Raw genomic sequence first — 22,631 nt, 5'->3', positions numbered from 1 at the left:
TTCCGCAGAAGACGAAATAATGAAATTGGTGCAAATTGGGTATGATTCCTTTGGCCTAGTAGATACAGAACATCACTACACGATCTAAATTATTTATAATTTATAATCCACAGAGCCATAAACAGAGATCAAAATATACTCAATCGTAATGGACTAAAGAGGAGCTTTCCAGGTGTAGTGGTTAGCACGTTGGATTCTAACCACAAAGACTCAAGTTCAACTCATACAGAAGGCTAGAGAATGAAATTGGTGCAAGAGGTCTCCCACGTAATCTTCTTTTGGCATAGCAGTGACTGAACAAGACCACGCTTCAGTACACAATCTATATTGATTGTAGTTTGTAATCCACAGAGCAATAAACATAAATCAAAATATACTTAATAGTCAGGGGGGAAAGCAGTGCTTTCCTGGTGTAGTGGTTAGGACATTGTATTCTGATCACAGAGACCAAAATTCAAATCCCACAGAAGGCTACAGAGGGAAATTGCTACAAGTGGTCTCCAATGCATGATTATGTTGGCCTAGTAGTGACAGAGCAAGACCCCTCTACAGTCCACTATATACATTAACTGTAATTTACAATCAATAGAGCAATAAACATAAATCAAAATATACTTAATAGTCAAAGGCTAACGCAGTGCTTTCCTGGTGTAGTGGTTAGGACATTGGATTCTGACCACAGAAGTTAAATTCCCACAGAAGGCTACAGAGTGAAATTGGTGCAAGAGATTGCCCATGCAATATAATATTGGCCTAGTTGGGGCAGAACAGTGAAATAGATCTCTCATGCAAGAAACTTTTGGCCTTGTAGTTACAGAACAAGAGCACACTACCCACTAGTTTTTGTACATTAATTATTTTTAACTAAGACACTTTATTAAGTGAAATTCTCTCTCCAAGTCTAGCTCAATCCACTCTGATACCATTACAAATCCCAGTTCTATTCAGCAAATGTGTCTAAACTCTGAAACAGAAGACTCACAGTTTGGTTTCTTGAGCTGTGTCCTGAAAAATTAATTACCAAATAACTTTGTTAGGAAATTAAAGCTGAGCCTACAGTCCTTGATACGGTTGTGAAACTAATTACAGTTATTTCATTAAGGTAAACTTATGACTGTGTTATTGCCCTCCAACGTCTTACCTCCAGAGCAAAATAAGCATAGACTTCAATGTGATGACCTTCAGGTTGCATTTTCCCCTGAACAACCTAAAAAAAAATGTTGAACGATAAGCACATTACCAGAATGAAACACTAGATGGAGACCATTACCACATTTTAGTGACTTCACTGATATTTTGGAAATAATTTTGTGACTCTTTTACATTTCTGTATTTCCATCTCTTCCAAATGGTAATGTTTTGCTCATACTATTTAGCACTGATTATTTATACCAACATGTTCATTTATTTTAACACACACTATTACACTGCACACACTAAGGGAAGAAAGTGTGCAAGAGAAGTAAACATAATTTTCTGGAACTTAAACACCAGGTGGCCATCTTTATCTTAAACACCATCTTTATCCAAAACAAACACAGTGTATTCAGAATACATACAGTATACAATGCAGTCATCTATTAAACACTCATTTATTCATTTAGTTTAAGTACACAATTTATCTCTCTTTATTCAAATTAAATTTCAAAGTACTTTATTATAAATATTAAGGAAAGCATAAATAAATAAATAAATAAATAAATAAATAAATAAATAAATAAATAAATAAATAGGGTGGCAAATTATATGGTGCCAATGAGAAAATGTACATTTGCAACATGTACAAAATAAAAAACATAACATGGACACTAGATCTGTGAGACACCAACACTACCTACTGTGTTAATTTGCCCCACAATACCATTAATTACTTTTATAGTCCATTTATAGCAAGAGACACAATTTAACTGTTTAAGCTAACCGTAAATGGAGGTTAAAACTCAGCCGTCCACAAACATTCGGTCGTATACTGTTTCTAATATCATCACTGTTAATATAAGCCACAGGATTCCAAACCTGGAACTGGAGTATTAAATATTCTACATGTTATAATCCTGTTTGTGCTTTAATATACCCACTTCAACTTAGGAATGTTGGGAAAATAAACTGATTAGTGGTGTGTCGGAGCAGGAAACCACAAAAGGCAACATTTTGTTTGGAAGAATATGTTCTAAGACCTAGTTTCAAATAAGACTACACTCCTTCAGTATGCCCTGGCAAGGTGTATAAAAATCTTACCTTTGGCAAGTTTCTCCAGTCTAATACTCGGATTTACTTCAGCTTTGTGTCTGTTGACAGCACGTCTGTCAAAATTCTGTAACACAGCAACCAACAGAACATTTAAGTGAATACTGCACATACATATGTTGACACTATTTTGTCGTCCATTTATAGCAGATGTTATGCTTGGAAAATATGCTAAATTGATCCATTCATTAATATAAAAAACAACCCTAGAAACAGAAGCAGCAGGGGCAGTACAATTTACCTTACTACTTTTCTAGGTAGGTTTTAAAAAAACATTACTGAGTGTTCTCTTTTCATATTTTAATTGTATATTCTAAAATAATGTCATCTGTTCTTTTTGCCTGGAACATCACTCTATGCCCTAATTCTAGTGCTCTAATTCACTTCATTTTCAGTCAAAGGCATCTGACTGTAAACAACCAAAGCTATATGCATGACTATAGTGTACTGCCTAATTATACATCGATATACTGTGTTCACATCATGCAGGATCTTTCATGGTCCTGTCACAACAGCACCCTGGTATGAAAGACCCATTCCATCAACATTGTTACCACTTTAGAAACCTAAAGAACTCGAAGCTGCCCTCTAAGGTGATAAGGACCTTTAACACCTGCACTTGAGAAGCATCACAGCATGATTTTGGAACAGCACCAAGTAGGATAGGTGAGATCTCCAGACCTGCATTTGATCTACAGCAGGTAGTACCAAAAAACAGCCAAGGACCTTGGCCATCCAAACAATGGACTCTTATGTCTGTTGCAATCAGGGAGACACTTATGATGCAGACAGTCATAAAGCATTTCAGTACATATACAGTCTTATTTATAATCTGTAAGCTAATTTTAAAAAAAGCTATGCTTTAGAATTAAAGCATTAAGCTTCAAGATATTATGCCCTAATAACACTATAATCATATATATATATATATATATATATATATATATATATATATATATATATATATATATATATATATTAATACAAGTAGTAGTTTTGAAATTTCAAGTCATTTACTTGAATAATAAAATTTTACATTTTAAATGTTTAGAAGTGCTTTAACTTTATAGATTTCTACTGTGTCACTGACCCTATATATACTCCCTGATTTACATTTTCCCAGAAAATGTCATTTAACTGTCTACATTTTATAATACATATTCAACATTATCATGTCATGTCACAGCTCCAGGTTCCAAGGTGCAATCCTGTGCTTGGGTTACTATGTGTATGTTCTACTAGCGCCTATGTCTACTTGCCTCCTACATCCCAAAAACAATTCAACAGCTTCTCACAATAACATTAGACATTTGTGTATTGCTGTAGCAATACAATTTGCCTTCACATAAACTACTAACATAGAAAAACCTATTCCAGCAAAACAATGTCATTGTGCATGATGTGAGGTCGATGAAGACATGGTTTGCCAAGGTTCAAGTGGAAGAACTTGAATGGAGTGCAGAAAGTACTAACTGGACACCTTTGGGATGCTAACATTGAACGTACCCCAGGCTTTCTCACTGGATATCAGTGTCTGAGCTCACTAATGGTCTTGTGGTTGAATGAACCAATCCCCTCAACCACATGCCAAAATCTAGTGGACTTTCACAGTAGAGTGGAGGTTAAAAATCTGAAAATATGGGTGTGTTGGTCAGGTGTCCATTAACATTTTGGCATGTACTGTAGATATAAATTATCCATGTTCTGCACATTTTACATACCCAATTCAACTCAGGTGTTCAAGTCAGAGCAGAAAAACAAAAATAAACCATATGATTTAAAAGAATTTCAGTGCAGTTTTTACCAAGACCAAACAACATGGTAGTATACACTATCACCTGACAAGGTAGGTTAGAGTCTTACCTGTTTAGCAAGTAAGTGTTAGTGCTGCAACAACATCTCAGGTACCAGAGGAGAAGATGGAATTTCCAGTCTAACTCTTCATTATCTCGGGTTTTACTTTGTGTCTACTGACAATACATTTGTCGAAAGTTTGTACTTTCATACTGCACATGCGCACGTTCGAACCGATTCTTAGGATTCTGATTCACTTAACTGAATCGATTATTTCAATTCCTGCTTTAGTTGTATCTTCGTGTCCGAGCAATTTGATTCGTTTGATTCACGACTCACGATCCAGCACTCAAATGTCTTTTCAATGGACATCTACACCGCCAATATGCGTCGTTTTCCACCTGCGTTCTTACTCTGTTTGTGTCCAGACAACATGGGTGAAAAAAAATAAGAAAAATGCGCATAAATGTGGTTCGATTTTAGCTCAAGAGATGAGGCTGTTCAACTTCGTTTTGTTTTAAATGTGTTGCGACATTGTTTCTGTACAGTGTGATGTATACAATATCTGGTGTTTAACATATTATTACGTGGCTAAGTATCTGGTATTTAACTATTATGTAGGTAAGTATCAGGTATTTAACATGTTATTATGTAGGTATCAGGTATTTAACATGTTATTATGTAGGTAAGTATCAGGTATTTACCATGTTATTATGTAGGTAAGTATTTGGTATATAACATGTTATTATGTAGGTATCAGGTATTTAACATGTTATTATGTAGGTAAGTATCAGGTATTTACCATGTTATTATGTAGGTAAGTATTTGGTATATAACATGTTATTATGTAGGTAAGTATCTGGTATTTAACATGTTATTATGTAGGTAAGTACCAGGTATTTAATATGTTATTATGTAGGTAAGTATCTGGTAATCATTTTATTATGTAGGTACTGTAAGTATCTGATGTTTAACATGTTATTGTGTAGGGAAAAGTATCTGGTCTTTAACGTGTTATGTAGGTAAGTATCTGGTGTTTAACATGTTATTATGTAGGTAAGTATTTGGTAATCATGTTATTATGTAGGTACTGTAAGTATCTGATGTTTAACATGTTATTGTGTAGGTAAGTATCTGGTCTTTAACGTGTTATTATGTAGGTAAGTATCTGGTGTTTAACATGTTATTATGTAGGTAAATATCTGGTGTTTAACAGGTCAGTATTGTGTAAGGGTTTGGTGTTTACGTGGTGTAGGTTTAACCACAACCTACACTAATGTGGCTTTGTACCTGTTGGTTTGGGTGCGAATGGTCCTGTATCTCGTCAAGTCAAGAAACTTTTATTGTCATTTGCAGTATAGTAATGCGAGTATTCACGTTGGCTACAGGAGGATCATTTATTTTGGCTAAATGGCTACTGTACTGATGCGCGTGCAGACAAAAAGAATTTATCTATTTGACTATATATATCTGTTGCAGTACACAGTGAAATGAGACAACGTTTCTCCAGGACCATGTGCTACATAAAACAAAGACAGGGCTAAGGACTTAGTAAGTAGTCCTAGGTACATAAAGTGCAACTGTGCAAACAGAGCAAGGCAAGACAAACAAGACAGTGCAGGACAAAACAAACAAGATAGTGCAGGACAAAACAAACAAACAAGACAGTGCAGAACAAAAGACAGTGCAAACAAAAAATACAAGACATTACACAAAAGACAATACACAAAAGATAATACACAAAAATGGCACTGATCAGTGTAAATACTGTATGTTCAACAATATTGCATGTGCAGAAACACTGGAATGAACACATTAGTATTATAGCAGCAGATATAGATATAGATGAATGGATGTGGATAGACATGGATGTGAATTGGAAGAGTGTGTATTTGGTGTGGTTCTTTGCAGTCAAGTCCTTTATAGTTGATTGTGCATGTGTGTGTATTGTGCTCGGTACAGTTCAGTTCAGTTATTGAGGAGTCTGATGGCTTGTGGAAAGATCTCTTCCTGGATGGAAGGTGGTTGAACAGTTTGTGACATAACGCTAGAAAATTTACTAAATGAGAAAAACAATGCATGGTGACATAATTTAAAATGTCTCATCTATGATATACTGTAGTTGTAATGGTAAAAGCGGTGCTACTGTATATGTGTACAGTTTGAAACTATGGAGTGTTAGGAGCTGTGAAGGATAATAATACCAGCTCGGACACAGATCTGTCTGGTTTTTGCTTACTGAAATAAATGTGCAAGTCAAGTCATTATTTAAACCTGCTATGTGCTGTATTTATCGTCATGTTGTTGATACCACAAACATAAAAATAAAAACATTAAGGCAGTAATAAAACAGACAATTGCTTAATGTTTAGAATGACCCAGGGATATGATTTCAAGTAATAATATACCCTTATAAGTATCAGCAGTTGTAAAAGAAATTTTAAAGATGCCTGTCTGAAATTGCCAAGATCATAAGAGGTTGGTGTTTATGAGCAAATAATTACTTTTTCTGGGTCTATGTATCTTCATCCACAGGTCACAAGCAAACCTAGTCTATTTTCTTTTAAGAATTACATTCATGCTACACACATACACATATCATCCTGACAAAGTATCCTTGATTTGTACAGTATCAGGTTGCAAGAACATGGCCTTATGGTACACACAAAATCCTTGACAGAAGTGGTTCAGTTGTCATGAAACTTGTTTACACTCTACCTATGGATACATAATTAAACTTTCTGTACTTCACCAGCATTCTATTACTATTTGCTTCTGGGCAATAATGACAAATATGACTAAGAATATGAGAGGTTAATGATTCGAATATAAATTGCTTAGGTCCAATATAGGACGTGACAGACCCGAAAATCCATGGATTACAGCCGAATAAGAAAAGTGGAGGTTACACTTCTTTGTTGTTCACAGATAATCGGAAAACATAAGAGTATATATACCCTCTCCATAGTCCTCTTCATCCTCTTCTCTCTGTGCAGGGTTAACCAAGATGTTAGAGGCAGTAGGACAGAAAATCTACCAATTTTGTGGAGTGAATGTTCAAACAGAGGTGTAGGAACCCTGGCAGCAAAAAAAAAAAATAATAAAGTTGTTGTCAGAGTCTTTAAACATAAAATGAGACATGCTTACTGTTGGCAGATTTATTGCTGATTGTGTAAGACAATTTACATTGAATTTACATTGACAATTTACATTACATGATTTTATCGTGATCATCCAATAAAGTGGGAAAAGTAATAATAGTAATAACAAGACCACTGGAATCAACAGAGTGTAATACAAGCTCAAGACAGCAACAAATTAAAATGAGCTAATGTACAATGCCTGTAGTGATGCTGGAAAATTTTAGGGACATGTCTATTTTGGCTTTCTTTTTCAGATTGTAGCAGAAACAGCAGAATATACCATAGACAAAATTATATATTGTGTCAATACAAAAGTTACATTTAAAATAACAACTGATTAACAGTACATCTGGATGCAGCACACAACAACAATAATAATTATACTCATTTCAATAGAAATGTACCAAAAGCTGATTTTCTACAATCCTGGAGGTAGCCCAACTAACCATGTTCTTGTAACAAAAAGATTTTTCAATAAAACTTGACTACAAGTGACACTCTCCATCTCTATTGGAGTAATGACTTGGTAGATTAGATGGTACAGATATATGCAATATATGCTTGACTTTAGAGCATATCAGTTCCCAAGATAATTCAATATATGAAAGAATCTGTATATATTTGGAATGAAAGTAGAGGATGTCCTAAAATTATTAGCTCAGTGTGACTGCAGTGTGAGTATAGTCAGGATACTGGAAACAATTAGCAGTATTCCATATTTCATTATTCTTTTTTCCCCCTCCATATATTATTATTAGGACAGGAGAACAGGAACAGATGAGTTAAAATGTGTCACGCTTTTGGAACCATTTGGATGTAACTTAATGAGCAAAAATAAATAAATAGATAAAGGGAAGAAAAATTGCAAAAAAAAAAAAAAAGTGATTTTGTCTGAAATGGTCGAGCACACACACACACATATAATATTACATATTTTTATTATATCATATATAAACATTATAATATTTAGATTTAGGATTTAGATTGATTTTGGAAGAAAACCTTTCAATAGAGCCAAGTTAATATTTTAACTGTAATATTAATCATTAGTAAGTAACCATATTTATCTCGGTGTTACATTACGTGTTTTCAATATCCCTACTTTTTTGCCAATTCTGTACACGGGCTTATATTAGTCAATAATAATAATAATAATAATAATAATAATAATAATAATACGGAAATAAAGATGAATCCCCCCGCCCTGTGAGATAAGAGGCGCGTGAAGCGTTTGTTATTGTGCGCACGCGCATCAGTACAGTAGCCATTTAGCCAAAATGATCCCCCTGTAGCCAACGTGAATACACGCATTACTATACTGCAAATTACAAAAGCTCTACAAAACCGGTGCAGCTGCTTAGTTAATGGACGAGATGCTGTAATAAGACGTTTCGAGCTCCTCCATCCTTGGAGCTAATGGCACCTTTAGACGCCTGGAATATTGTCGGCTGGTGAAAAACGCTACAAGTGAGACAGCTGTCCTGTTGGCACGGAAAGGCAAAGAAATAACCATGTCTGCGAGAGAAAGAGCGAAGGGAAACGCCACGAAGGATAGCCTTTCTTTGCTCCCATGCTTCTATTTTGTTGAGGTGGGTCAGTGATTCCTTTTTATCTGGATGTTGTGATCAGCCATTAAAGTAGAAGCTGCTTTTTTCTGGACAGTCGTGCAAACGTGCAAATGTATCTCACGTGTGTAAATTATATTGTGCGCATTTAAACTAAGCTACGAGATTTAAGCTTTGGGAATCTACAAATCAATGTAGCAGGTGAATTGAGCTCCATTCTGAGCATCTAGGCTCCCTAAATAGTTTAAAAGTAGGCTTTTCATACATCAGTGTTCACATTGTGTTGTTGCCAAGAAGGTACTTTCTAAATAGGTTACTGAAGCAAATCATTCTTTCATTGGTGGGTTTTTTCCCTATGCACTGTGGATCAAATGCAGTGATACCTTCTGTTGTATCTTAGATAGAAAACACATTGTAATATGGTTCCTGGTCTAAAAACAAAACAAAACTACAGTAGTAATTCCTTTGTACCTCATATTTGATTCACTACATTTATGTGATCTGATCATGTTTATTTTATAGCAGTACAGTGAAGACAGGGTGTTTGCACTGACAAATATTTCCTTAATATCACGATAATTCTAAATCTTATCCGTACATGAAATAGTGTTCCTCATTAGGTGTATTTTTTTATTTTATTTAAGATTGCACCCTACAGTATATCTTTAAGCCTAGTGAGAAACAAGCATATCTGGGTCAAACACAGGAGATGGCTGTGCACCTTGTGACCTGATCCAACCCTTTCCTTTGTTAAACATACAACCAGAAACATATTTGCTTTTCCTTTTTTTTTTTTTGTAGATGGTTTGTGAGTGGAGATTTGTCACCTTTCTATGGTGACCTATATTTTATAGGGTTTGGTGAGGTTTAGGGTCTGATCTAAATGTAAATACAACATCATTTAGCTACAGTAATACACAACTGAGGAAAGATGCAAAAGAATTGTAGAATTAGAATTGTGAATTATGTGTGAATTGTTAGAATTGTGTGTGTGTGTCTGTCTGTGTGTGTCTGTCTGTGTGTGTCTGTGTGTGTGTGTGTGTGTGTGAGAGAGAGAGAGAGAGAGAGAGAGAGAGAGAGAGAGAGAGAGAGAGAGAGAGAGAGAGAGATTTCGGACTAATGTAAAAGGGCAAATATGTGTCTAAAAATACTCGTAAATAATATTTAAATAATTATATTAAATGAAATTTATTAAATAAATAAATACATGTATATGCTAATTAATCATTTTATTGATAAACACAACAAGTATATCTTGCCACTTTTTCATACTGAAGTATTTTGCCACTTTTCCCTGTGCCTATTTTTCATGTCCCTGTGCTTAAATGTACATATACAAGCCAGTCATATGGGAATTATACACAATATATACAAATATACCAATAAATACATAAAGAGATCATTCACCACCCGTTATTGTTGTCGTACATGTTAAGATTTTGTAAAGAATTGTGATCAGCTGCTTGAAACGGTCTGATCAATTGAAAGTCATGTGACTTCCGAAATATATTACATGATTAATGATTTTAACAAAACAGCTTTACAGAAATCGTGTGTGTGTGTGTGTAGCTGTTTTTTTTTTTTTTTTTCTTTTTTTTTTGCTCAAGCTAAAGAGTGTCCTAATAGGGTCTTCCACCTGCTACCTACAGCACAGCATGAATATTTGAACAATGCTGGATGTGGGAATCTTGAAGTGCTTGTTGTGATATTACCAGTGCCTGTGCCTTTATAAATAAGCAACCATCTTCCATTCATATATATTCATTATTTAAATGACTTTCTCTTCCTCCTCCAAGTTCTTTGTCGACCATTTGATGAGTGATACACTCGAATAAGCTTTGAAATCTTAAAAGCCTATTTTCAGGTACGAGAGGATTTCTAATCTGTCTTTCCAGATTGGATTTTGTGTTGCTGAAATTGCATCTAGACTTAACCCTTTAATTTACCTTTCCTAAAAGTGTGCCAAGTTTTAGGAAAGAAGGACATGTCACTTCTTCCATCGTGTTACTGTACATGGCCTGTTCTGGTGTACAATGGTTCTCATGTCTGTTTCATTGCCCTGATCAATTAATGAGGTTGTGAAGTAAAAAGAGAAGCTGCTTGATATGCACAGTGCTACAGTGAGCAGCTGACTCAGCATGCTGATACTGCAAAACTTTACTGTAGTCAAGGTGGTTCCACTGACCTATATTTTTGTATAAGAGTGAGAGAAAAGTGAGAGCTCCTCATCATTACTATATGGTTACAACACATCCAAATCTTTACATATTGTAGACCTTTTTTCAGCAATGAGGAGAGTAACTATTCTGCACATTTCTCAGTCTTTGCTCACTTTTAGGATTTTTTTTTTTAAATGTCCTGTGGAACATAGATTCATGTTTTGGCTTGAGACATTTGTTTGGTGTTTTGATATTTGTGTGTGGTTGAATTCAAAGGAGGATCTGTAAGCACTCCCAAGCTCAGCAGGAGTTGTCCTTCTGTTCAGCACTAAGAGCTCCTGTACTTTCTCTTTTCAAGGTTGCCTGTTAAAGCTGTATTTGGAACACGTCTGCGAGAAGATGCCAATGGCCAAATTTAGACAATACGCCACAGAGAGGACACTTTGCTCTGTGAAGCCTAACATACTCTTCAGTAGCAAACTTACTCTTCTTAGTAAAAGACTCATTAGAATCCAAATTCACTTGCATGAGGCATAATGGCACAGCACTGCTGAATGTTTGGTCCTGATTGGTCATAATTTGGTGATTAATTTTCTAGCTCTATATACCAGTCAGTTTTGGTGGGAAATTTTTATGGCTTCTGCTAAAACATAAAAGTTGAAGAGGAATTACAAAATATACAAAGCAATGGCTTAAACAAAACAAGATCAAGGTTATGGATGGCCAAGCCAGAGTTCAGAATGGATCTAAATCATAAATTTGTACTATATCATAAGTATTTTTACTGAGTCAAGATGTACCAAACTGATTCCACATGACTAGCTGATCGTACTACAGCAGTAACTTCCCTGCATAACATGACACTGAAAACAAGGACCTTTCCTTACATAAATGTTGAACTAACTCTCGAACTTAAGATACTTGCCACATTTTGTAACCATGTTGCCGTTCTTTTATTCCAGCTTCCAATCCTGGTTTCATCTGTAGTGAGCCTTTACTTCCTAGAATGGACAGACATTTTTAAACCTGTGCACTGGGGTTTCAGCTGCTATGATCGCAGTCTGAGTTTACCGTACATCGAACCAACACACGAGGTCATCCCCTTCCTCATGCTACTCATCCTTACCTTTGGTGTGCCTGCCCTTACGGTCAGTATCACACACATACACACAAGTAAGATGAGGCTCATTATGTTTGTGGAATTCTGAGTTCCGAGTTCGGAATTCCGAGTTCTTTTTCAGAATTCCGAGTTCCGAGTACAGAGTTTTAAATTCTGATTTCCCAGTTTGGTATTTTAAGGAATTGTCTTCTGAAATCTAAAATCTAAATCCCCAGTTTCAAGTTTATAAGGCCCATCCACTGATGTATGTTATTTTGCTTTTTTTTTTCTTTAGAAAAAAAGCCTCTTTTTTATGACTAGCTGAACTTCATATACATTTTAATATATTTACACACACATATATTACATATATAAGCTTGAATTACTATATATAGACCATGGAAGGTTGTGCAAACATTCTAAACAATGTGGAAACATTATATACAGCTTTAGGAAACTCAACTCACACACACATAACATGGACAAACCATGTTGCTTTGTGCAAATAGCAGATGAGTACAACTCTGTGTACATTTTTAAAAATTTTCAATGGAATATACAGAATTTAAAGCAAACTTCTTGGTCAATCTATTGTTTACCCAACCAGTCATTCTCCTCTGATCTTTGTCATCTACAAAGGGTTTCATCCCTCAGTCTTTCACTCACAATGCTGTTTTTACACCATTCTGTATAACATCTAGTTTCAGTGTGAAAATCTCAAGAGATCGTCAGTTTCTAAACCATTTAACCAGCCCATCTAGAGTCAACATCTATTCCACGGTTAACGTTAAAGAGACATTTTCTCCTTCCTGATGTTTGATGATACTATTAATGGAAGCTCTTGACCTTTATTGGTATGAGCATGAGATTTACTAATAAAGTGAACAGGGAATGGGAATTATAGAGTTACTAAAGATAATTGACAACTTTGCCTGTAGTCTAGATAAATTAACATAGGAAAATGAGTTTGAGTCATTTGACTTGTAAGCTATTTTACCTTAAAGAAGATGATAGATGATATATTGCCTGTGGGAAGGATTTAGAGGTCAGTTATGCCCAGCTAATATACCACAAATAGCTATACTCTAGTAGTTCTTTTTACATATAAAAAGATATATATATATATATTCCATATCATCCATATGACATTTATAACCTATTTAAATGCAAATTCATTAACATATAGTGGGACAGCAATGAAAATCAGTTAGCCCTTCCATAATGTGCTTATTTGTATGTGTGTGTGTGTATATATATACTGTATATGACATAAATTCTGTGAGCTGTTGTACACAGGGTTATTATTCGCAGGGCACCCTTATGGCTAGACACATACTTTGTTTCACGCTTGGCTTCATATTGACCTCTTGAAGCTTATTAAATACAGTTCACAAGATGGCTAAATGGGTTTAAAGTATGAACTGTGAAAACAGCACCCTGCTTATACACACAGTCCATCTTATGAGCTAAACGATCTGAGAAGATTACATCATTCTGCCATGTTTGTAATTCTCCAATTTTTAAAAGCAACAGTTGTTTGTATGTCTGTGGCCAAACCTTTGTTGAAACCTGATGATCACACTTATATCATTCCACTCTGGTCTTCGGATTCTTACTGATGATGGATGGTTTGCATCCTGTGGAATGGCCTCTATATTTCTGCTCTCAAAGTCTCATAAATACTAAGCTTGGGTTTAAATAGCAGTGGAGCATTCTAATTTTTTTTACTCAGCTCATTTGTGTCTAAAGTCTGTTTACCTGACAGATTTAGCACAAGGGGCGGAAGTGACTGCAGGCTTTTGGGACTCCTGTGGTTTTGCCAATTGTCACTGTGTAGAGGAGAGACTGTGTGTGTGTGTGTGTGTGTGTGTGTGTGTGTGTGTGTGTGTGTGTGTGTGTGTGTGTGTGTGTGTGTGTGAGTGTGTGTGTGTGTGTGTGTGTGTGAGAGAGAGAGAGAGGGTGAGTGAGAGAGAGAGAGAGAGAGAGAGATTGGACGGCCAGAGTCACACAGAGTGGTGTGTGGTGTAATCTGCATGCTGTCAGAGTTCAGATTTAGCTTGCTGTGTGGCACTTCATCAAGCCAACCGTCTGTCTATATCCATAACAGCTCGCCTGCCATCGCAATATGTAGAGCACTGCTAACATCAAACACAAAGGCCTGCCGGGATTTAAACTCCTCACCTATCGACTACAGCAGTCTAGTCTTTATAGACAAGGAAGCAGTAGCAACTGTGTCTACAGTGTCTATAGAATACATTCATCATGCATATTATCAGAGTGTTAGGATTGAGCATCTTAGGCTTGTACACCACACAAATTTATGTTGATAGCAGTTAGAAGCTTTTTGCTTATACGTTGTCCAAAACTACAGGAAAAGCAATTTATGTAGAACAACAGGGACAGATTCCGGGCAGTACGAGAAAAAAAATGTTTCTCTGATACACCAGCAGGTCTATGGTGAGAGAACATTAATTAAAAAGTGTGCAAAAATAAAATACAAGATGTTGCACTCATTCTCTTATACATATTTACAGAAAGATAATCCACAATGAAAGAAGGAAAACCTATAAAAGCCTCATTTTGTTTACAGATAATGATTGGAGAAGGTATTCTGTTCTGCTGGCTTTCCAAAACTCAGAGCGGCCCTGGAGCCGAGGCCAACATCAATGCAGCTGGCTGCAATTTCAACTCTTATGTCCGACGCGCCATCAGGTTTGTGGGTAAGTTGGACTCACAAACATGAGTCAAACATTCAGTAAAATAATTTTTTTTTATACTAGAAGTAAAAAACTTCAGTACATTGTCACTTAATTACGTTGTAACATCATCTTTGAAATTTAACCATTCAGTTTTTTTTATTCATTTATTTATTTGCTTTTTATTTTAGGGGTTCATGTGTTTGGTCTCTGTGCCACTGCTTTGATAACTGACATCATCCAGCTGTCGACAGGTTACCCAACACCATATTTTCTTACCGTATGCAAACCCAACTACACACACCTGAACTCCTCGTGTGATGAGAACTCTTTCATTCTGGAAGACATATGCTCTGGATCTGACACTGCCATCATTAATGCCGGCAGGTAGGACTGGTGTAGAAGTGAATAATAAATGATTGTAGACAGTCAGCCTTCGTATGGAAAAAGAAAACTGCTTTATTTTATTTCAGTATGAAGCAGAATATGTAGTGCATCAGTGCATGCAGTGTAATGTGAAAGCAGGCAGAAGTCTGTCACAGAATGACCCGAATATTTCCTCAGTGAAGCGTTTCTTCATCTATCTTTAGAGCTTTCTCCACATGGTATGTTTAAACAAACCTTTTCCAGTGGTGTTGGGTTTATTTTTTAACTAAGGTGACAAGAGCCCATGCATGTATTAGAGGGCTATTCTGGAGCACTAAAGAGGCTTTTCCTTATTTTTTTAATGAGGTTCATGGCAAGTAATGACACTGCAAATTCTCTTGTGTAATGCAAATTCAGTAAATAATGAAACAGTCAGAAATCTATAATTGGATTTACACATGTATGTAGGTTACTTTAACTGTATGTAGCTCTTATGGCAATAATTTAGTAGAATTTATTCTTTTTGCACAATGAATTTGGCAGTCCTTGGAAATGCTCACCAAATTCTGTCTAAATTAGTAGATTATTTCGACAGAGTACTATCAGGCAGATTTATTACACTAGTAGAGGTTGTGTTTACTAAAGTCCAGAGTGTCTTTATTCGGCCTTTAATCACTTAAGAAGCTGGTCTTTAAAATGATGTCAGCTGTGGAAGTTAGCATGACTAATATTTGTGTAGATTTTTGTTACTTTTCCTAAGCAAACAGCTTATAAACTGTAAACTACACTGCATTTTATTGTTTGCTTCAAGTTAATTCAAGTAAAGAAGTCAAGTCAAGAGGCTTTTATTGTCATTTCTGACACAGTAAATGTAAAATGAGACTTCTCCAGGACCATGGTGCCACATAAAATGACCTAAAGCTACATAAAACATCACAGTACAAACTGTGTGAGACAAAGACAGTACAGACGATACAAAACACTACAGGAGAAATACACAAAATAAAGCCGACCAGTGTGCATCCTGTATATTAGACAGTACAAGCAACCTAATAGTAACTGTCGAGTTAAAGGCAGCAGACTCAGCTCAATGATGTATATTTCTTTACCAAAGGCAGATATGCATTCAGATTGCTGTTTTGTTTTACTTGCATATTGACTGAAGTTCCTACACCAGAGACAGCAGGAGAGAAAAAAAACGTACTTCTCCTTTTCACTTACTTCTAAATACATACAGTGGCTGTATATTTGGTAAATGTAGTTAGATATTATTCTGAAGGAAAGTTTTATTAAAGGAAGGTGCTTATTGAACCTGAGCTTAATAAAACCACTTTCATTGTGCTGAAAGTCTGTGCAGAGTACAAGCAGTAGGTGTTCTCTGCATTTGTTTAGAAAAGGTAAATATTAACTTTCTTTAATAAATAATATTTAGTCTGATTTGGGTTCTCCTCATTTTCCAGAAAATCATTCCCTTCCCAGCATGCAACCTTGGCATCCTTTGCAGCTGTCTACATCTCTGTGAGTAGCTTGTCACTCCCATGCAGTGTACAATGTCTATTCAAGTTAAACCTCATTATCATACTAAAGCTTAAAATATTCAGTCCACTTCACAGAGGCAATGCACTTAGCGTTGATGTGTTTATGGAATGAAATATTTCATCATTCAGTCTCATTGCTTTGTAACTCTCGAAAATGATAAATGTATGTTATTGGCACTTAGTACAGTGAATGTAAAATGTACAGAAAAGGGTATTCACCTGATAGTTTGTCCCTTTGGTGCTTTAGATTCAGTGTTTGGTGAGTAGTAAGAGCAGTGTGTGGATTTATTTCGAGGATATGAGTGATGTAATGCTGATTCACAACCTGGAACAGTTGTAGTCACTGCAAAGACAAAAGGCAATAAGACAATAAATAAAATTGTACATTTTACCACACCATTTATTAATCGTGTACATAGTTAAGGTTTTCCGGTTATGTGTATGACAAATAATAAGACTAATTCCAACATATGCACTACAATTATTCGTCTATTCTTGCACATACATTATCAGTCAAATTTGGGATACATCCATTCACTGTAGAGTTTACTTCATTTTTTTATTTTTAGATGCTACATATGGATAAGACTTTTTATTAACAGATAGAGTACATGCTTTTTAATAGACTGCTAGAGTCTCAGTTGTGTTTCCATAATCCATTGCTGTCAATGGTCGGTTGTTGCTGTTTGGCAAAAACAACTGGTTATCAGCTTTTTTGCTTACTGTAGGGTTATTTGCTGTCATGTGCTTTTAGCAGTGAACGTCTAATACTGAGTTTTACATTAAGATGTTTCACCAGGTTATTTATATTGCAGGAAGATACTGCAGTTCCTCCTCTTGACATTTTCACAGATCATAGTTTGCAGTCTTCTTTGCTTTGATTGTTATCATTAACCAAGTAACAGATTAAGACTGCTGTCATTATGTACTGTCTATTTATTAGTGTGAGAACAGACTTATGTATCACCTGTTGTATCTGATGGTATCGGTTGTTTGTATCGGGGTATCATTTATAAATAGTAGTAAACAAGCAGATTACATTCATGGACAAGAGATCAAAAGTGGCCATGCTTAATTGGTTACAGTGGTATCATATGTTCACTTCCCTATCAATCATAGCTTCATTAGACACTTATGGCTGCCTGTGAGCAAGTGTAATAGGGCAGATAGTCGTTTCCGCCATGTGTGTTATTCCGTCATCTGATAGAGGAGATGTAACTGGTTGAATTAAGTGGACTGGACTGAATCAAGAAGAATCTGGTGGAAAAAACAATAATAAAATAAATATAAGGATAGAAAAGCACTTTTGTACGTCGCTCTGGATAAGGGCGTATGCCAAATTCTGTAAATGGAAATATAAAAGCCTTGGTCTGATAGAAGTATCAGTATCAGAACATATACAGTATGTAGTTATGAAAAAAAAAAAAAAAATCTTATATCAATATTCATATGTTAATTTTTTTATACTGCTCCTGATGAAGCCTGGACACTCATAGCATCTTCTCTGTCAGCTTCATGAGGGAGTTTCGTCCAGGACTAAAGCTTACTAAATAGGCAAAGTACATCTCAACTGCAAACATTTATTTTTGGCAATCAACTGTTTATTTTCTAAAACAGATCAGTATCTTTTTAAACTAAGACAGTGTAATATGACAAAAAAAATCTATCTTGCTTTTAATGCAACGAAGTTACATACGTATCAAGGGCCTTGCCGTGTTTCAGGGACATTTACCATTTTTTTTTACCATAGACAATCATTTTACAGTGCAATGAGCAGGTGCTGTGGAAGTTAATAGCCATCAAATTGCTTGGTACCAAATGAGCTCATCATCCTCCGGGCTTTGATATGTACATCTAAGTAAAACAACAGTGTGAGATTATACTATGCTAAGCGCAGTATATGTGAAGGTAACTCTTTAATGAGAGTGTACATGTTTCTGCTTAGATGTATTTCAACAGCACTCTGACAGACTCATCTAAGCTTCTGAAGCCCTTATTGGTCTTCTCCTTCATCATAAGTGCTGTCATATGTGGTCAAACACGGATTATCCAGCACAGGAACCATGCTATTGATGTTTACCTGGGATTTCTCCTTGGAGGGGGCATTGCCATTTATTTAGTGAGTTCTTTTTTTCTATAATCATATCAAGCTTTTTACTGTTAAAATACATTCAGAGTTTCACATGACATCATTACATATGGCATTAGTATTATTGTGGTGTAATGTGTTACTTAAATACTCAACTCTCTGATCACAATAGGGTCTGCATGCTGTTGGGAATTTCCAACCCAGTGAGGAGAAGCTGAAGAATGAACCTCAGGTTCAGGATACTGTTAGGTCCCTGGGTGAGCTGGGTCAACACATCGGCCACCATCTACCTGCTAAAAGCCGTAGCAGTAGTGGTGGCATGTCCACCTCACACTCAGATGGCCTCCTTCACCGTAATCTTCAGACCCGTCACACTAGATCCCTTACTAACCTGAAGAGATCCAGTGCAGATGTTGAAGTCCCACAGCCCCATAGCCCCATAGATAAGGAGAGCGTGGTGACTTTTAGTAACACTCTGCCTCGGATTCACCCACCAACCATGGATGATGACACAATGCACAATGGAACAGTCTATTCATCCATGGACTCCAGTCGTTCCAAGCAGTTGTTGTCGCAGTGGAAGAGTAAGAATGACAGTCGAAAGAGTTCCATGCAGACTGTGGAGAGTGCCATGGGCCAATGTTCAACCAGCAACATGGAGCCTCGCTGTAGCTCAGAACCTTCCACTATAGGCATTAATGGGGAACAGCAAGGTCCAGGAGGTTCGTGTCTCATACTGGCCACTGGAAGCAGCACTTTACCCAGTAACCCTTGTGGGATTGCTGGAGGTACAAGAGTGTCTATTCAGCCCAGACCAGGCTCTTCCCAACTGGTGCATATTCCAGAGGAGACTCAGGAAGGCATGAGCATTTCACCTAGAGGCAGTGTACGGGATAAGTGGCTGAAAAGCATTGAAAAGAATGTCAATGGACAACCACGCATTGTGCCAGTAATTGGCATGTCCAAGCAGCATGGCCTGTTGCCCACAGGCTCCACCAGTTCTGAGAGTAGTAGCCACACCAGCTCCACTGCACCTCTGCACCGCCATAAGAGCCTGAGTGAGGATCCTGGTTCATGTGTTCCCAGCCAGGGTTCCATAGTCAGGGTGGAAGCACACCCAGAGAATGGACGGCCCTTGGTTCCTGCCCACTCTACTGATGGCACCACTTTCTGGACCTGGAAGTCTCAGAACAGCTTAAGACAGTCTTTTGAGCTCAATGACCTAAACCGAGACTCAGCGAACTGTGATACACTTAGGGACAGCTATGGTTCAACAGATAGGAAAAGAAGCAACTCTGGTGCTCCAATACATGTCACAGTCCCAACAGTTCCTGCTGTCTCCTCTATTTCTACTGTAGTCAACTCAGTAGGAGATCAGCACCCTCAGCAAACCATCTCCACCATCCGGGTCACCCCTGTAGAGAGCAATGAGTGTGGCCCAGAGAGCCGCGACTCAACACTACGAAGAAAAAGCAATATGATCCTAATACCTGAAAGAGGGAACAGCCCAGACAACACCAGGACCATTTTCTACAAGGGAACTTCCACCAACTCCCCAGCATTTAAAGAGTAGCCAGCATTTGATGCTTTTTCACTGTTTATGCATCACACATGATGTCCATATATGAGGTGTTCATTATTTTTGTCCACACATCTACAGTTTGCTGGTGTGTTTTGCACTCTGGATGACACCATTTCTTACACTGCATGAAATCACCAGTTTCTAAAGTGACACAAAAGCACAAACCCAGAACTCTTTCTACGCTGTTGGCTGTTGTCCTAATGAAGAAGTACAGTATATTGTAGCATATAAACTAATACTTTTATTCTATACACTGTGAAGTTGACCTAGTGCCAAGTCTTAACTTAAACACTGTATAAATGTTGAACAAATTAATTTTTCAGTGATTACCCGAGCCCGGAACGTTTTGTATTATAATTATTCTCAAAAATGGGTGCTGTCCTATTTAGATATGGAGAACAAAGCAAAAAAAAAAAAAAAAAGCTTGGATCAGAAAATTGTTTTGTGAAAGCATTTAATAACCATAAGTGCTTAGAATATTTTCTGTAGTTTGTTGTATAGTCTTGCAATCAGGGCTGGTTCGTGCTATTCTGATGCTCTAGGTAAAACAGAATGTAGCTATACCTCCAACCAGTTTGTTGTATAAACTTTTTACAAATTCATCACTGGTGATGACTGTCTTCTTATCTATTTAAAGTGCTTACCATGTGCACTCATAAAAAGCCTGGTAAAATGACATACTGGATGAAAATGTATGTTGGTACTATAAGCTGCCCATGTTCAAGTGCCATTCTAGGAAATGCCTAGTTCACCGTTATGTATGTACCGGCCCTGCTTGAAATACCATGCACTATATTCTCCTATTTGCAATATAAATTTCACCATGAACGTAATTCAATTTGTGTTTCTTGCTCTCAATGACACATATTTGCTAAACTTTGCTATACGCAGTAATTTAAAGAATTCTCCTGGTCTCACTAAGGTGAACATATGTTCAGTAGCAAATCAAGGTGCAACTAGATCACCGTCTTCCTTTAGTGTGTTTGATAGTACCAGGTGCTAGTAAACACACTCTGCTGCTACTGTAAGATCGCTCACAGCCCAGACCTCTAGCTGTGCTGTTCACTACTCATTTTTGCACTTGAGTGGGCAAAGCGGGGCAGACGTTTCTTAAGCTTAAGTCATTGATATTTCCATTATTCCATTTAAATCTCTTCGAGTAGGTCCAGTTAACTATTTAATATGTGAGTACTGTTGATCCTGAAACAACATGCTTGATTTCTGGAACCATATTTCATCTAAGCAGCCCCTATATCCATGTAAAGTATATTTATATTTAGTCAGATTAATAAATGTGGCTACTAAAAGAACACACAAGTTAACTATTTTTAGATGTATTTACCCAATATGGTGCCATATGAACTATCATAAAAAAAAAAATAGAATGAAATGTTTATTTTATTAGACATGAAGATTAATAATATTCTTTAAACAGATTTTGCTGTGAGTTTTTTTTATTAAAAAACATGTAAATGTGCCAAAGGGTATTTAAAAGGGATCATTTTGTGCTTTGCTATAGTATTTCCACAACACCCTGTATTCTTGTAAATCCACAAAAAGTGTGGCACAGCTAGAGTGTCTGCATGTTGATGATTTCATATCAAACATATGTTTTATTAATTATTTAATTGTTTACTCTGGATATTTATTCTTGTTGGTGGACAATCTTTATAAATGTGTTATTTTGTTAGAATAGTAACCTCAGCACTACAAAGGAAAGACAGTTCATTGAATAGTGTGTGTACATTTGATTTAAGGAATGCATCATGCATGTTTCTAAGATGACTGAGGGGTTATTCCCTAAAATACTGCATTTGTGTTTAATCTGGAAAGTGTTGATAGGTTAGCTGTGTATGGGAACAAGTACAGCAGCACCTTGTTACACTGGTATCAGGCTCTGTTTAAGAAGCTACATCTCCTTCTTCTTTCCTATCTCCTATCTCTCTCCATCAACTGTGCCAGATCCATGTAAGAAAAGGGATCCATGGGGGGGAAACTGTGTAGCAGTGTTTGAATAAATGTTTGTTATTTAGTCCACGATGAAGTCTTTGATTCTTATTTGAGGTTTCATAAAAACCGGGCTGACTGAAGTGCTTTCCATTACATTATTCAGTTCATTTCTCTATTATCTCCATTCATAATGCTTTCTATAAGTTGTCATGAACAGTGCAGTTATTAACATTCACCCGACCATCGGATACCCTGAGCTCAGATAACATTTGTAGGAGTGTCCTGACAATTATTTGGATTTCTCTAAAATTATCTTACAATTTTTTGTTAGGTTTTTTGACTCCCCACTGTGACTTCAATTAAAATATAGCACTAGATAAACTGAAAATGTTCAATCAACTAG

The 22,631-nt window shown here is 36.5% G+C and overlaps 2 protein-coding genes across 4 annotated transcripts in view; one reads left to right on the top strand and one right to left on the bottom strand.

Moving 5' to 3' along the window:
* The window catches only part of plppr5b (phospholipid phosphatase related 5b), a 50,821-nt gene extending 46,296 nt beyond the window's left edge, over positions 1-4,525 (bottom strand). The window contains exons 1-3 of one of the 3 annotated variants that reach the window (XM_027148737.2): positions 4,111-4,525; positions 2,239-2,314; positions 1,142-1,207 (exon numbers count right to left, since the gene is read on the bottom strand). In XM_027148737.2, coding sequence (XP_027004538.2) covers positions 1,142-1,192 — 51 coding nt within the window. In that variant the 5' untranslated portion in view covers positions 1,193-1,207; positions 2,239-2,314; positions 4,111-4,525. The remainder of the gene's footprint in view (positions 1-1,141; positions 1,208-2,238; positions 2,315-4,110) is intronic. The other 2 variants (XM_027148740.2, XM_027148741.2) reach the window with 2 other exon arrangements.
* Positions 4,526-8,428: 3,903 nt separating this feature from the next.
* Positions 8,429-22,315, top strand: LOC113644890 (phospholipid phosphatase-related protein type 4). Its single transcript, XM_027150057.2, has 7 exons — positions 8,429-8,773; positions 11,871-12,056; positions 14,598-14,727; positions 14,895-15,090; positions 16,530-16,587; positions 18,553-18,726; positions 18,869-22,315. Exons 1-7 carry the CDS (start codon positions 8,696-8,698, stop codon positions 20,267-20,269), a joined length of 2,223 nt encoding a protein of 740 aa, XP_027005858.2. The 5' UTR covers positions 8,429-8,695; the 3' UTR covers positions 20,270-22,315.
* The last annotated feature ends 316 nt before the right edge of the window (positions 22,316-22,631 follow it).

The sequence above is a fragment of the Tachysurus fulvidraco genome, chromosome 3, assembly GCF_022655615.1.
Source record: "Tachysurus fulvidraco isolate hzauxx_2018 chromosome 3, HZAU_PFXX_2.0, whole genome shotgun sequence".
In the NCBI taxonomy this organism is placed as follows: domain Eukaryota; kingdom Metazoa; phylum Chordata; class Actinopteri; order Siluriformes; family Bagridae; genus Tachysurus; species Tachysurus fulvidraco.
The sequence above is the reverse complement of the archived record's forward strand: the minus strand, read 5'-3'. Positions and strand labels throughout refer to the sequence as shown.

Excerpts from the sequence above, each read along its gene's own strand:
- LOC113644890 (XM_027150057.2), top strand. The coding sequence starts at position 8,696 with ATGTCTGCGAGAGAAAGAGCGAAGGGAAACGCCACGAAGGATAGCCTT. Across the intron at positions 14,728-14,894 it reads ACGCGCCATCAGGTTTGTGG|GGGTTCATGTGTTTGGTCTC; the intron begins GTAAGTTGGACT and ends TTTTTATTTTAG. Across the intron at positions 15,091-16,529 it reads GCCATCATTAATGCCGGCAG|AAAATCATTCCCTTCCCAGC; the intron begins GTAGGACTGGTG and ends CTCATTTTCCAG.